This window comes from Hibiscus syriacus, unplaced genomic scaffold (assembly GCF_006381635.1).
Source record: "Hibiscus syriacus cultivar Baekdansim isolate YM2019G1 unplaced genomic scaffold, ASM638163v2 tig00110469_pilon, whole genome shotgun sequence".
In the NCBI taxonomy this organism is placed as follows: domain Eukaryota; kingdom Viridiplantae; phylum Streptophyta; class Magnoliopsida; order Malvales; family Malvaceae; genus Hibiscus; species Hibiscus syriacus.
The window spans coordinates 1,678,154-1,691,209 of NW_024062751.1; the positions used below are offsets into that span (position 1 = coordinate 1,678,154).

Sequence of the window (13,056 nt, forward strand, 5' to 3'; positions counted from 1 at the left end):
ATACGGTAATTAAGATTAAATATCGCAAGTGTTAAGAGTTTCAACAAAGTACAGTGAAAAAAATTAAAGTTGAAATATGAACTGAGCAATATTAAGGGGTAGAAAAACACCTGGGACTGGGATGTCAGAGCATACCTTGACACACGAAAGGTGAATAATGTCTCCAACAGACACAGCAAGAGGAAGATCGTCGATTTGTTGAGCAAATAAATGCACGGGAATCCCGAACACATATGACTCATCAATTACTTTCAGCTTACAGATATAATCTGCAAAGAAACCATAAATTCTAGCCGATCAAAATAAGATTACAACAATAAACGATCAAGAACGTCAGTAAAATAGAGAAGAATCATTCCCAAAAAGAATCATCTTCCGCATCTCTACAAGTTTCAAAGAAGGATTGTAAACAGTAAGGAAAAAACGGTGTCATCACAGCCAGTCACATTTGAACTCAAGCTTCCGATCTCGATATATTGCCGAGCAAACAAAAAAAAGAGTAAATAAATGGCGGTACCTACCGATGCCTCTGGTTTTCTGGGGCGGACTGAGGTCGGCAATGACGGCAATTAGATTAATGTTCTGGTTAATGCAAGCAATGACGTCCTTTATCTTAAGAAACTTGTAATCACCTATCTTTCCCTCTCTATCTGCAGCTTGTGATGAAGGCAAAATTTACTTTTTAAAGGGTTAAATAATTTTTTCAAAAAAAAAATTACTAAAATAATTTGGAAAAAGGCAATGTAACGTGGAACTCATATATTTTTTTCATTTAATATGACCCTTAAAATGGATTTAATGTAATCTTTTAACTAATAATTTTTGTATTAATTGTTATAGTATCGACATAATATTTGACAGTGTTGATATGATAATTCTTAATAACTGGTGATGTAATTGATAATCTGACAGATTAATTAAATTAATTTTTTGTTGAATTCGATGATCAAATTGATTTTTTAAAAAAGTTCAATAACTTATTTGATTTTTTTCAAAAAAAAGTACTTTAAAATATATAAAATGACTGTCCCTTTTTCTCATATGTATGGGGTAAGGGGGAGGTAAGATAGTAGGCTACCCTCAACACCAGATTGAGAGCAGCTTCCGTAAGAGACCTCCGAATTATGAAATGCCCTCTGTGGGACTCGATCACACGACCTCAAGGTTCAGAACCTTGTGCTCTACCAACTAAGCTGGATAGACATTTCAATTTAAAATATATAAATATAGAAAAAACTAAATATAAAAAAATTAAAAAAATTAAATATATATATATATATATTTGAAAAAAGTTACAACATCGATTAAAACTCTTTTACTGACACAAGATTGGGGTCCTATAAGGAGAAAATAATGCCTAACATTTCATTCATCAAGGTGGAAACATGTTCGTCTTTACATATATATATATATATTAACTAGAGTGATTTAAAACATTATTGTTAAATGATTCATTCGATTAAAGACGAACTATAATGTGAATTTTATTTTATTTATTAATATAATTATAATTTTATGTTATTACATGTCAATTTTAATTTTAATTTGAGTTTTATTTTATTTTTATTTTATAGAGACCAATTTTCTATTCCTTGAAAATTTTTAAAAAAAAAATATTAGGGATAATAGAAAAATCTCAAACACATGAATTTCATATTTAGTTAATTTTTATTTTCTTTTATCATGTTATATCCACTAAAATGTTCTTTTTAATTGCATAACTATTTTTCTAATATTTTTTATTATATAATTTATGATAATTTATACTAAATTTTAATTTTATAACTTTCAAATTTTATTTTTATAATATTTTAAAATATTTATTTAGTTCAATTTTATAAAAATTTAGTGAAATCGAATTAGAAAGATATTTAAGTTTATTATAATTAGAGGTAAATGTATAAAATAAATTTTGTATAGGATGGGTAAGTTTGTGTTTATATAAATAAAAATCAACTTAAATTTGAAGTAAAATATAATAATATATTTTTATTTTTTGTAATTTAATTTATATTTTTGATATTTTATATTTACTTTTTTGAATAATTTTATATTTTAAATTATAATTTCTTATTTTTTTTTAAAACATCAAATGAGTTCATAAACTTTCAGAAAAATCAATTTGACCCTTGTACTCAAAAAAAATAGTCATGCCACTCATTAACCACATCACTGACCACCGTGGATTGTCACATCAATACTGTAAATATCAACAACGAAAATCGTTGGTCCAAAGCTACATTCAGTATGTTTTCTAAATTTTGAGTTCCTCATTGGGTGTAAAAAATATATAAGGGTCATATTGATTTTTTTTAAGTGTGAGGGTCTCACGAACCTTTTTTGCCAAACAATTAAAAAAAGGGTAAAGTATAGAAATGGTCACTGAACTTTTGTAAAGCTTTTATTTAGGTCCTTCAACTTTTAAAACTTATAATACAGTCCCCTAACATTTAGTCTGTTTACAATATGATCCCCCAACAGTTACATTGGGGACCATATTGCAAATGGACTGAATGTTGAGGGATCATATTGTAAACGGACTAAATGTTGGGGGATTATATTGCAAGTTTTAAAAATTGAGGGACCTAAACGAAAGATTTAGAAAAATTCAATGACCGTTACTATACTTTACCCTAATTTTTATATTATTCCAAACATGCATGCGTTCGGCTATCCTAGGATTAGCATATATTTTTTGGGGAAATGAAATTTATAGTAATTGCACACAGTTAATCTTATTCATTTTCAAGCATTTATTATATATATATTTTTAATTAATGTATTTTATTAACTAAATTTGCATTAAAGTTTACTCGATTCACTTACAATTACATTTTCTTTGCATTTTGCATGTGTTGTCTTAACATAAATTATTTCAAAATTTTGGCTTGTTTATAACGTAAGATTATATCTCAATATAATATTTGTGAACCAAACATGAGAGTATTATGTTAAAATGTAAGATGACTTAAATCAAATGATAAAAAAGATTTAAAAATAGTGGGTTTAATTGTAGCAAAAATAGGCTGAAAATACTTAAAATTTTCATTAAAAAAAAAAGAAAACAAGAAAAAAATAAATGTCAAAACAGAGAAAACAATTTTTTGGGTAAAATATAGTAATGGTCACTGAATTTTTCTAAAGCTTTCATTTAGGTCCCTCAACTTTTAAAACTTACAATATAATCCCCTAATATTTAGTCCTTTTGCAATATGGTCCCTCAACATTTAGTCCTTTTGCAATATGGTCCCTGATGTAATTGTTGGGGGACCATATTGCAAACGGACTAAATGTTGGGGGATTTTATTGTAAGTTTTAAAAGTTGGGGGACTTAAATGAAAGTTTTAGAAAAGTTCATTGACTATTACTATACTTTACCCTTAAAAAAACACAATTCTGCATTTGGCCATTGAACTTGTACCCTCTTCACAATAACACATGTTCTTTCACGTTAGTCTTAAGTTTTATTTAAAATTTATTTAAATTATTTTTTATTGTTTCTTCAAATAATCATTTTTACTATATGGATTTAAGGCATTTTCAAAGTTTTATTTCAAATCAATTGTTTTTACTATGCTAATTTTAAATATCTTTTAATATTATTTTAAATCAGTTATTATACTACATTATTTTCATACATATGGAGATAAGATTCTATCTCTTATTCAAGCATGTAATGGAGCAAAAGACGCATCCAATTAATCATGTCTTTATCTTATAGTAAATCAATAGTAAGTTGGTCTAGTAGGATGAGATATTAGATTCCTTAATTAAAGTTAAGGGTTCGAATATTTACGATTACATTAGATTAATATTTATTATTAAGGTTTATATTAATTAAGATTAAATATTTTTGATATGTTAATATATTTAAATATTTATTTTTTTAATTATGAGTTTAAAAAATTTAAGTAACACAAATTAAAAATATTTCATTGTTATATAAATGTATTATTTATTAAATATGATTAAGTAGATTGTTACGTGATCCTAATTGTATGATTATATAACTTATAAAAATATTTATACTGTCATTTTTAAACTAAATTATATTATCATTTTAGTAGTAACAACTAATAGTGTTATCAGTTATATGCATAAATTTTGTTCTATGATTTTTTTAATTATTCGTTGTCGTAATTGTTTTCCGGTGGGACAATTGTTTAATTGTTTTAAAAATTGTTACGACTTTTTATTTTAGAAAATTGCTGATTTTGAATTAAATTAGATAAAATTAAAAAGAGTCGTCATCGACTTTTGGGTTAGGCAGGTCGAATACCTAAAAACGTTTTTTTTAAAAACAATTTTAAGAAAAATCGTTTTTAAGACAAAAGTTGGTTTGCGTTTACCAAAGATTTGATTAAAACGGGTTCGAGAGACGATTACTGTCAACACACCTTTTCGTCCTACTAGGATTCAAACTCCTAAAAATAAGATATAATTTTACTAGGATTCAAACTCCTAAAAATAGGATAGAGTTCTACTATTATTTAAACTCCTAAAGATAGGATCCACAAGCATTATAAATATTCATTGTAACTCACTATTGTAACACATTCGGAAGAGATATACGAAATACCAAGCAAAAAATTACAAGCAACTCGTATCCATTTTTCGAAGCATTTATAATTTGAAAGGTAAAGTTCATACTTTCGCATGTTATTTTTCCTTACCTTTGCTGTGTTTTGATTCGAAAGAAAATCGAGAGAAGTGTTTTTGGCTAATGAACGGGGGGCGTTTTTGAGATCTATTTTTGTAGATCTAGCCCCCGAGGCTTGTGTTTTTTTGAAAAACTATTCGGATTTTTATAAACGGGCCGTGTGGATCCGTGTGTTTTGCCTCTACAGTGGGTTAATGCCCATTTCGGTCCCCCTGATTTTAAATACACAGATTCATTTTTTCTTCAATTGACTTTTAATTTCGACCCCTAATTCATTTTTTATTTTAATTTAACCCTTATTATTTATATATATATATATATATATATATATTAATTATATTTTATTTATTTATTATAATTCTCTTCTTTTTCATTTATTTTGCGTTATATTATATTATTTTCCTATTATATATATATATATATATATATATATATATATATATATTATATTATTATTATTTTTATCTATGTTTACTTGTTTACTATTTTTTATTATATTTTCCTAACGTTATATATATATATTCTTAATTCATTTTATTTTATATTTCTATGATTACTATTTTTTTAGTTAATATTATATGTATATTTATTTTTCATTTATTTATTATTATTATCACTATTTAGTATTTTATTATATTATACATACATTTTATATTATATATATATATATATATTGTTTATTATTTTATTTATAATATTTATTTATTTTCATTATATTTTTAGTTTCTTTGCTCTTATTATTATTTTTCTTTTTTTAAAAAATACTTTACCTTTTTTATTCTTTTTGTATATATATTTTATCTTCATTTATTTTATTTTATTCAATTTCATTTTATTTTTTTTTGTTTCATCCAATTATTTTATGTTTATTATTATTGGTTTCATTTATTTCCTTGGTTTACTCTTTAGTTTTGTAACTTTCTTTTATTATTATTATTTTCTTTTAACATCTTATTTTTTAAGGGTATTTCCGTAAACTCATTAAGGGTAAGTAATTCGGATCAAATTTTACCTTTTAATTTAACTTGCAATTTTCTTAATCAAAGACAACTGGAAATTACGTAGTACCGAAAGGGCGGTTCAAGGGTGCTAATCCTTCCTTGACCGTAACCGACTCCCGAACCCGATACATCTTTGGAAAGACGCAGATCAGGTAAGAAATAGGGTATCCGATCAACCCATTTGTTTTAAATAAATGATCGGTGGCGACTCCAATCCACATTTTTCAAGTCGAAGCCCAATTACGGGGCCCAACCGAAAGACGGTTGCGACATCTTGGCGACTCCGCTGGGGACACATGTAAGTGAGTCAGGCTAAGGTAATGTCCAGTTGTCTTTTTAACGAAAAGGGTAAGTTTAAATTTTAAGGTAATATTTCGATCCTTTTTACTTACTTTTGATTATATTTTTGAGTAAATAGTTGGACTAATCGTTTTCTCATGATTTCAGCCTTCAAAGTTTTTTTTTCATCTAAGGCTATATACCCGAGCTCCAAACCCTATTTTAAGTGGGGGTAAAAGCGACGCCTTCGTGTGAATTTATTCACCGTACGGGCCTAGCAAGTAGCCTTCGGGATTCATATACCTTATGTCTTCATGTGAATTTATTCACCGTGCGGGCATAAGGGAATGTGTCCTCTCGAGTTTAACTTAGTCCACACAAGCCTGTGATGGGTTTAGGACTAAGGGTCTGGCAAGCCCAAAGGGGCACCGGCAAGGAGAACTCAAGTACCTTTTTTTAGAACCTAAACTCGGAGACTACAAGGAGTTAGGGCACACCCCAAAACCTCGTTTTAAACCCTAGGATGCCGAAATTATTTTCTGCTTTACTTTCTGTTCAAAACATGTGAACTAGAAATTTATGCGGTTAGGACTTGTTCAAAATCAACTTGTGGGATAGAGATCATGTCCGGGTAGGAATAATAAGCATGTGGGGTAGAACTTTTATTTTCATGATTGCTTTGATTATTATCTTTACCTTACTAACTCTTTTCATTTTTTTCCTCTCTTTTATTTTATTTCCATCATCTGCATCATTCAAAAGAGGTGTTGATCCACCAAAAAACGTGTTCGTTAACCATAAATAATCTGCATTAATGGACAAAGGTGTTGTAATACAAGAGATTAAAAACCCCGAGGTACGACTATGGTCCGAGAAGACTCAGAAAGAAAAGGGAGACAGTCTTCAAGGAAGTTATGTGTCAGAGCTTGTTAGCTAAGCCTCTATCAGCCTAAAATAGAACAATGTGCAAGAACTTCGAGACATCTGGGACAGTTGGAAGAATGATCAAAAACAGAAGTTCAGTCAGCGGTATGGTGACATTGCACTTTTGCTTCATGTTAAGATCGGTGAGCCCTTAATCAGAGCCTTGGTTCAATTCTGGAACACTACAGTTGCTTCACTTTTAACCAAGAGGACATGGTACCTACCATCGAGGAGTATACTACACTATTGCACTGTGAAAGCATTAAACTGGAGCGAGCCTACATCAAACACATCAAGAGTCAGCCTTTCAAGAACAGACTGGCCAAGATTGCAGGGGTTGATGAAAAGTGGGTGACTGACCGACTCCGAAACAAAGGTAACGGGAAAGGAATTGAGTGGATCCACATAAGGAAACTAATGAATGACCACCCTGATGAATGGAAGACTATAAACCTTTTTTGCACTAGGTCTGTATGGCTTGATCATTTTTTCGAAGATTTTGGGATGCATTGACGCAGCCGTGGTGGAACTGATTGAGCAACTTCCGAAACGAGTCAACCCAGCACCAACCATCTTAGCCGAGACCTTTCAGTCTCTCAACCATTACCGAAGAGCTGGCGGAGGTAGATTCATTGGATGTGTTCAGCTCCTTCAAGTCTGGATTCACAGGCACTTTTAGAAGACTAATGGGGTTGCCTACCGCCGATTTAGCACTACGTATTCACCTTTGAGAGAGTTCATCACCATGAAATGGCTTTAAGGTGCTTCGAAGGAAAAATGGATGAAGGTCTTCACATATCTTCAGGACCGGGATATTACTTGGAGAGCCCCCTGGTTGTTCCTCAGTGACGTTCTTTTTTGATTTAGGGATTCTGACACTATGACCTTACTTAGACTTTGGGGTGCAGTTGGGTATGCTCCGTTGTTGACACTTAGACAGTATGGGGCACGTCAATTTGTCCCAACAACATACGGATTATCTACATCAGAGTTTGTGTATCACGATGACAGTTATAAGAAGAAGATCAAAGAGATAGTCGAGTCATGGAAGAAAGTATCCCGGATAGATGTTGTGGCTGCTAGAGATATGCTCACTCCGGATTATGTGGAATGGCGAAGATTGATAAAGAATGATAACATCCCGGTGCCAGACTGTGAGGACACACGGACCATGGAGGAGCATCTCAAGCATGTCCCTTCTGAACTTGAGATAGCTAAGGCGGAGTTTGAAGCTGTGAAAAATGAGTTAAAGCAGAAGGTCAGAGAACTTGAAGCCGAGCGCTATCAGTGGAAGCTAGATGCCGACTCTCAGAAAGATCGAGCAGATAAACCAGAAAGAGAGCAGAAAAGAGTCTGTTTTGAGCTCAAAGATCTGAGAAAGGGGTATCAAGATGATGTCAAGGATAACTCCAAGTTGAAAGTGTCCTCTGAGTATTGGAAAGATGAAGCCCATAGCATGAAAAGAAAATTCGAGGGGCCTGATGAGAGAACATGGAAGGAACAGATGAAGACTGCCCAGAGGCACTTAGCTGACAGTCAGCATCAAAACCAACGCCTGAGAATCCAAATGGCTGATCTGGAGAAACAACGTGAGAGATATGGTAAAACAATAGCTGAGTTAGAACCTATTGTAGATGGATTCAAAAAGCAAGCGAGCGAGCTTCAGATAATGCCCTTTGACGGGGGTTTGTAGTGGCGTTTCCGTTGGGAGCAAGCACAACAAAGGGTGAAGGCCAGAGACGCAGTCATCCGAGACTTCCTGGATCAAGTAAAGAAGGCAACTCGCCATCTACATGGCCTGACAAGGGAAGCTGGAGTGGTTCGACAAGGTATACAACCAGTGACAGATGAAAACAGAAGACTTGTTAACCTGCTGGAAGCTGTTCGGGGTCTAGAGGATTTAGTCCGAATATACCTTTGATTGTTTTTATGTCTCTTACAAGATAAAACATTTTTTTTCAAAATAAGGATTATTTATAATAATGGACATTTTTCTGGATCAATGCTTTGAACATTTCATGCATTTTTTTTTCATTTTGTGTTGTGCATCTACATTTCATTTTTAAGCATTTTCATAAACATGAAATTTCTTCATGGAGGATTCGATGAAGTGGTTTTAACTACATGACACCACATGGAAACAAGATTGTAACATCAAAAGAAAAAACTGAAAATAATACAGTGAGAGCCTGATCAGCTGATTGTAGGACAAAGCCTGCCAGGATGATCTAAGAAAAAAATCCCCATATCCTAAGAGCTACGATGTTGAAGCTGTTAGCTGTTACCACATAAAAAGCCCCAAACATTCCTTTGAAAACTGTAAGGCGCTTGCCGAAGAAGGGGGCATGGCATATACCATTTGCACTTAGAGGATTGTTTTGTTTGAACACGTCTTTGATCTTTCATGTTTGCTTAATCTTTTAAATGATTGAATTCATGCTGCTTTCTAAGGTGGAGCAATTGAACAAATTTTAATCTTTAGTTCTTCGAATATTAAATGAATTAATGATTCTTTTAATTCTTCAAGAATTATAGATTTTTGACATATTGAAAGATTAGACCTTTCTTACCCTGTCTCAAATCCCATAATAAAATACCTTGATTCTTTGCCCAAAACAACTCGTGGTCATTACAAAAAGACGAAATTTTGACATTACCTCCTTTTGAAATTATTGAACATTACCTTTATCTTTTTGATACACTCATACCTTTCTTTGAGTCAATAAGAATACACCACTCTCTTTTTTATACTCAAAAATAACCTTCTTACCAGTAAAACCCAAGGCATTGAGTTGTTCATTTTAACATGAGCATTCTTCTAAAGAACCAACTTGGGGCATCTCGCGCGGAGCCTGAACATTGAGACATCTGGAAAAAAAGAAGAAGAATTCATTTGAAATAATTCTATCATACATTAATTACACTGTTTTCATGTGAATAGAATTAATCTTGAAAATCTATCCCCCTGGGGATACCTCTTCTGTGAAGATTTACATGTATGAAATGATGAACGACTTTCTTTCTTTATCCCTTCACAATAGGAGAAAAAATATATCCCTTGTGTCCCCTTTTGAGCCTGTAGTATTTTTCTTCTGATTCAACCCTAACCAAGGATCACCCTCCACACTGGGGGCAAGGTGGAAGAAATATGCTCACATGAGCGAAGACATTGATTCAGATTAGATACCAAAAGGTGAACCAAATGCCAAGTGCGAAGATTTAATCAGAACAAAAAGGGCAAAAAACAAAAAAGAAAAGAAGCAAAAAAGAATAAAAAAAAGAAAGAACAAAAATCAAAAAGAAAAAGGGACAAAAAACACATGCAAAGATTTCCTAAAGACAAATAGTACATCAAGCTTCAAACTATGAGATTGATCAAGCACAATCATTCCCGAATCATTGAATCACTTCACTCGAAGATCATAGAGCATCAAGAGAGAGAAACATTTTGAGCAAGATTGAAGGCATCATAATGAATTGATCCTTGGTTCAACACCCTGAAACACTTGTTTGAGCCTATTTATCCTTTTCTTTCATAACCATGAACCCTGTCCTACATTACGTGCCTTAAAAGTCCATTCTAATCATACATGGATTTCTAAACATAAGAGAATATCTTCAGATTTCATCTCGCCCATCAGGATTAATCTTTGTTTATAAAAAACAATGTAATTAATGCATGGTAGAGAAAAATAACAAAGGGGGGTTCAAGACGTAAATCCTGAATAACGTCTTGAAACCGAGGGAGAATTCGAGTTGAAAACCTGAAAAGGCGGCTTAACTATAAAAATTGTGCAACTGAGGCGATCACACAAATTCCTTGATAAGGCATCGTACAATCCAAATGTGACTATGAAAGCTGGGAGTCGGAGACACTTCCAGTAGAGGAGCGTGCAATCACCCCATCAAACCTTTGAGCATCAAATGCCAAACCTTTGACCAAACACAATAACCTGAGACCTTTTTATCTTTTCCTTACTTAACCATTTCCCAAAGATAGCTTTGATCTTGGCACGTGTCAAATAGCTATAATTTATTGAAGGATTAACATTGTAATTAATCATTTGATAACCAATGAATTCTAGTTTTATGATTCGTCTCAATTGTAAAACCGTGAAAGAGACAATATTTTCAAAACTTTTGATTAAACATTTTTCGAAACTCTTTATTGATATTTTCAGAACTTTGAAAATAAAAGAGAAAGAAAAACATTTTTTTCAAACAAGACAGTCTCTCTAGAGTGGATCTTGGTAAATGACATGTGACTCTTAGACACAAAACTCATGCTCAGAATCAATGCTGAAGCAAGAAATGAAGAACATTTGGGGCATCTTTGGAGATTTAACATCAAATATTGGGGCATCATTTGGGGATTCAACATCCTAATGCAAATTATCAGACCTTTTTCAGGAGATAAAATATAACCAATTCATGTTACATGCATCTTATGCATACATTTTAGAGCATCATATTTATCATTTTCCACATACATAATTTTTTGTAGCTTTTAGAGTCAAGTTTCAACTTCAAGACGAAGGATACTCGATTAAAAAATACCTTTAAAGATTCATGTTGGTTGCTTAACTCAGCAGCAAGAAGCTACACTTCGACCAACTCGACAGATTGAAAGTTTCTCTCGAAACAACACAATTTGCTCGAGAGTGGATTTCAACTTCACGACGAAGGATATCTAGCTCAAAGTTAAACTTCACAATAAAGGGGTCTCCACGGTTTCAACTTCACGGCGAAGGGAATTGTGTCCACCCGCAACATACAATACTTGGATTTCAACTTCACGACGAAGGATATTCAAGTCAAGGCTCAACTTCACAACGAAGTGGCCATCCGCTATTTCAACTCCACGACGGAGGATATCGTGCCACTCGAGACAACACAAGTTCAACTTCACAACGAAGGGACGACTGGTTGTCAACAAATAATTTCCCAAATTCAGAGCCAATTTCAACTTCACAGCGAAGGATATTGGACTCAAAACAACACAAGTTCAACTTCACGAAGAAGGGACCGCTGGTTGTCAACAAACAACTTCTCAATTTCATAGCCAATTTCAACTTCACAACGAAGGATATTGGACTCCAGACAACGCAAGTTCAACTTCACGACGAAGGGACCGCTGGTTGTCAATAAATAATTTCCCAATTTCAGAGCCAATTTCAACTTCACAGCGAAGGATATTGGACTCAAGACAACGCAAGTTCAACTTCATGACGAAGGGACCGCTGGTTGTCAATAAACAACTTCCCAATTTCAAAGCCAATTTCAACTTCACATCGAAGGATATTGGACTCCAAACAACGCAAATTCAACTTCACGACGAAGCGACCGCTGGTTGTCAACAAACAACTTCTCAATTTCAGAGCCAATTTCAACTTCACAACGAAGGATATTGGACTCCAGACAACGCAAGTTCAACTTCACGACGAAGGGACCGCTGGTTGTCAACAAACAACTTCCCAATTTCAGAGCCAATTTCAACTTCACAGCGAAGGATATTGGACTCGAGACAACGCAAGTTCAACTTCACGACGAAGGGACCGCTGGTTGTCAACAAACAATTTCCCAATTTCGGAGCCAATTTCAACTTCACATCGAAAGATATTGGACTCCAGACAATGCAAGTTCAACTTCACTACGAAGGGACCGCTGGTTGTCAACAAACAATTTCCCAATTTCGGAGCCAATTTCAACTTCACAGCGAAGGATATTGGACTGCAGACAATGCAAGTTCAACTTCACGATGAAGGGACCGCTGGTTGTCAACAAACAACTTCTCAATTTCAGAGCCAATGTCAACTTCACAACGAAGGCTATTGGACTCTAGACAACGCAAGTTCAACTTCACAACGAAGGGACCGCTGGTTGTCAACAAATACCTTCCCAATTTCAGAGCCAATTTCAACTTCACATCGAAGAATATTAGACTCGAGACAACGCAAGTTCAACTTCACGACGAAGGGACCGCTGGTTGTCAACAAATAATTTCCCAATTTCGGAGCCAATATCAACTTCACAACAAAGGATATTAAACTCGAGACAACACAAGTTCAACTTCACAACGAAGGGACGGCTGGTTGTCAACAAATAATTTCCCGATTCCAGAGCCAATTTCAACTTCACGACGGAGGATATCGAACTCGGAACAATGCTACTTACTTGGATTTCAATTTCACG

General features: G+C 33.3%; 1 protein-coding gene across 1 annotated transcript in view; it reads left to right on the forward strand.

Moving 5' to 3' along the window:
* Nucleotides 1-507: 507 nt before the first annotated feature.
* LOC120127554 (SWI/SNF complex subunit SWI3A-like) overlaps nucleotides 508-13,056 on the forward strand; it is a 44,096-nt gene continuing 31,547 nt past the window's right edge. Inside the window, exon 1 of the mRNA XM_039145423.1 lies at nucleotides 508-565. Coding sequence (XP_039001354.1) covers nucleotides 508-565 — 58 coding nt within the window. The remainder of the gene's footprint in view (nucleotides 566-13,056) is intronic.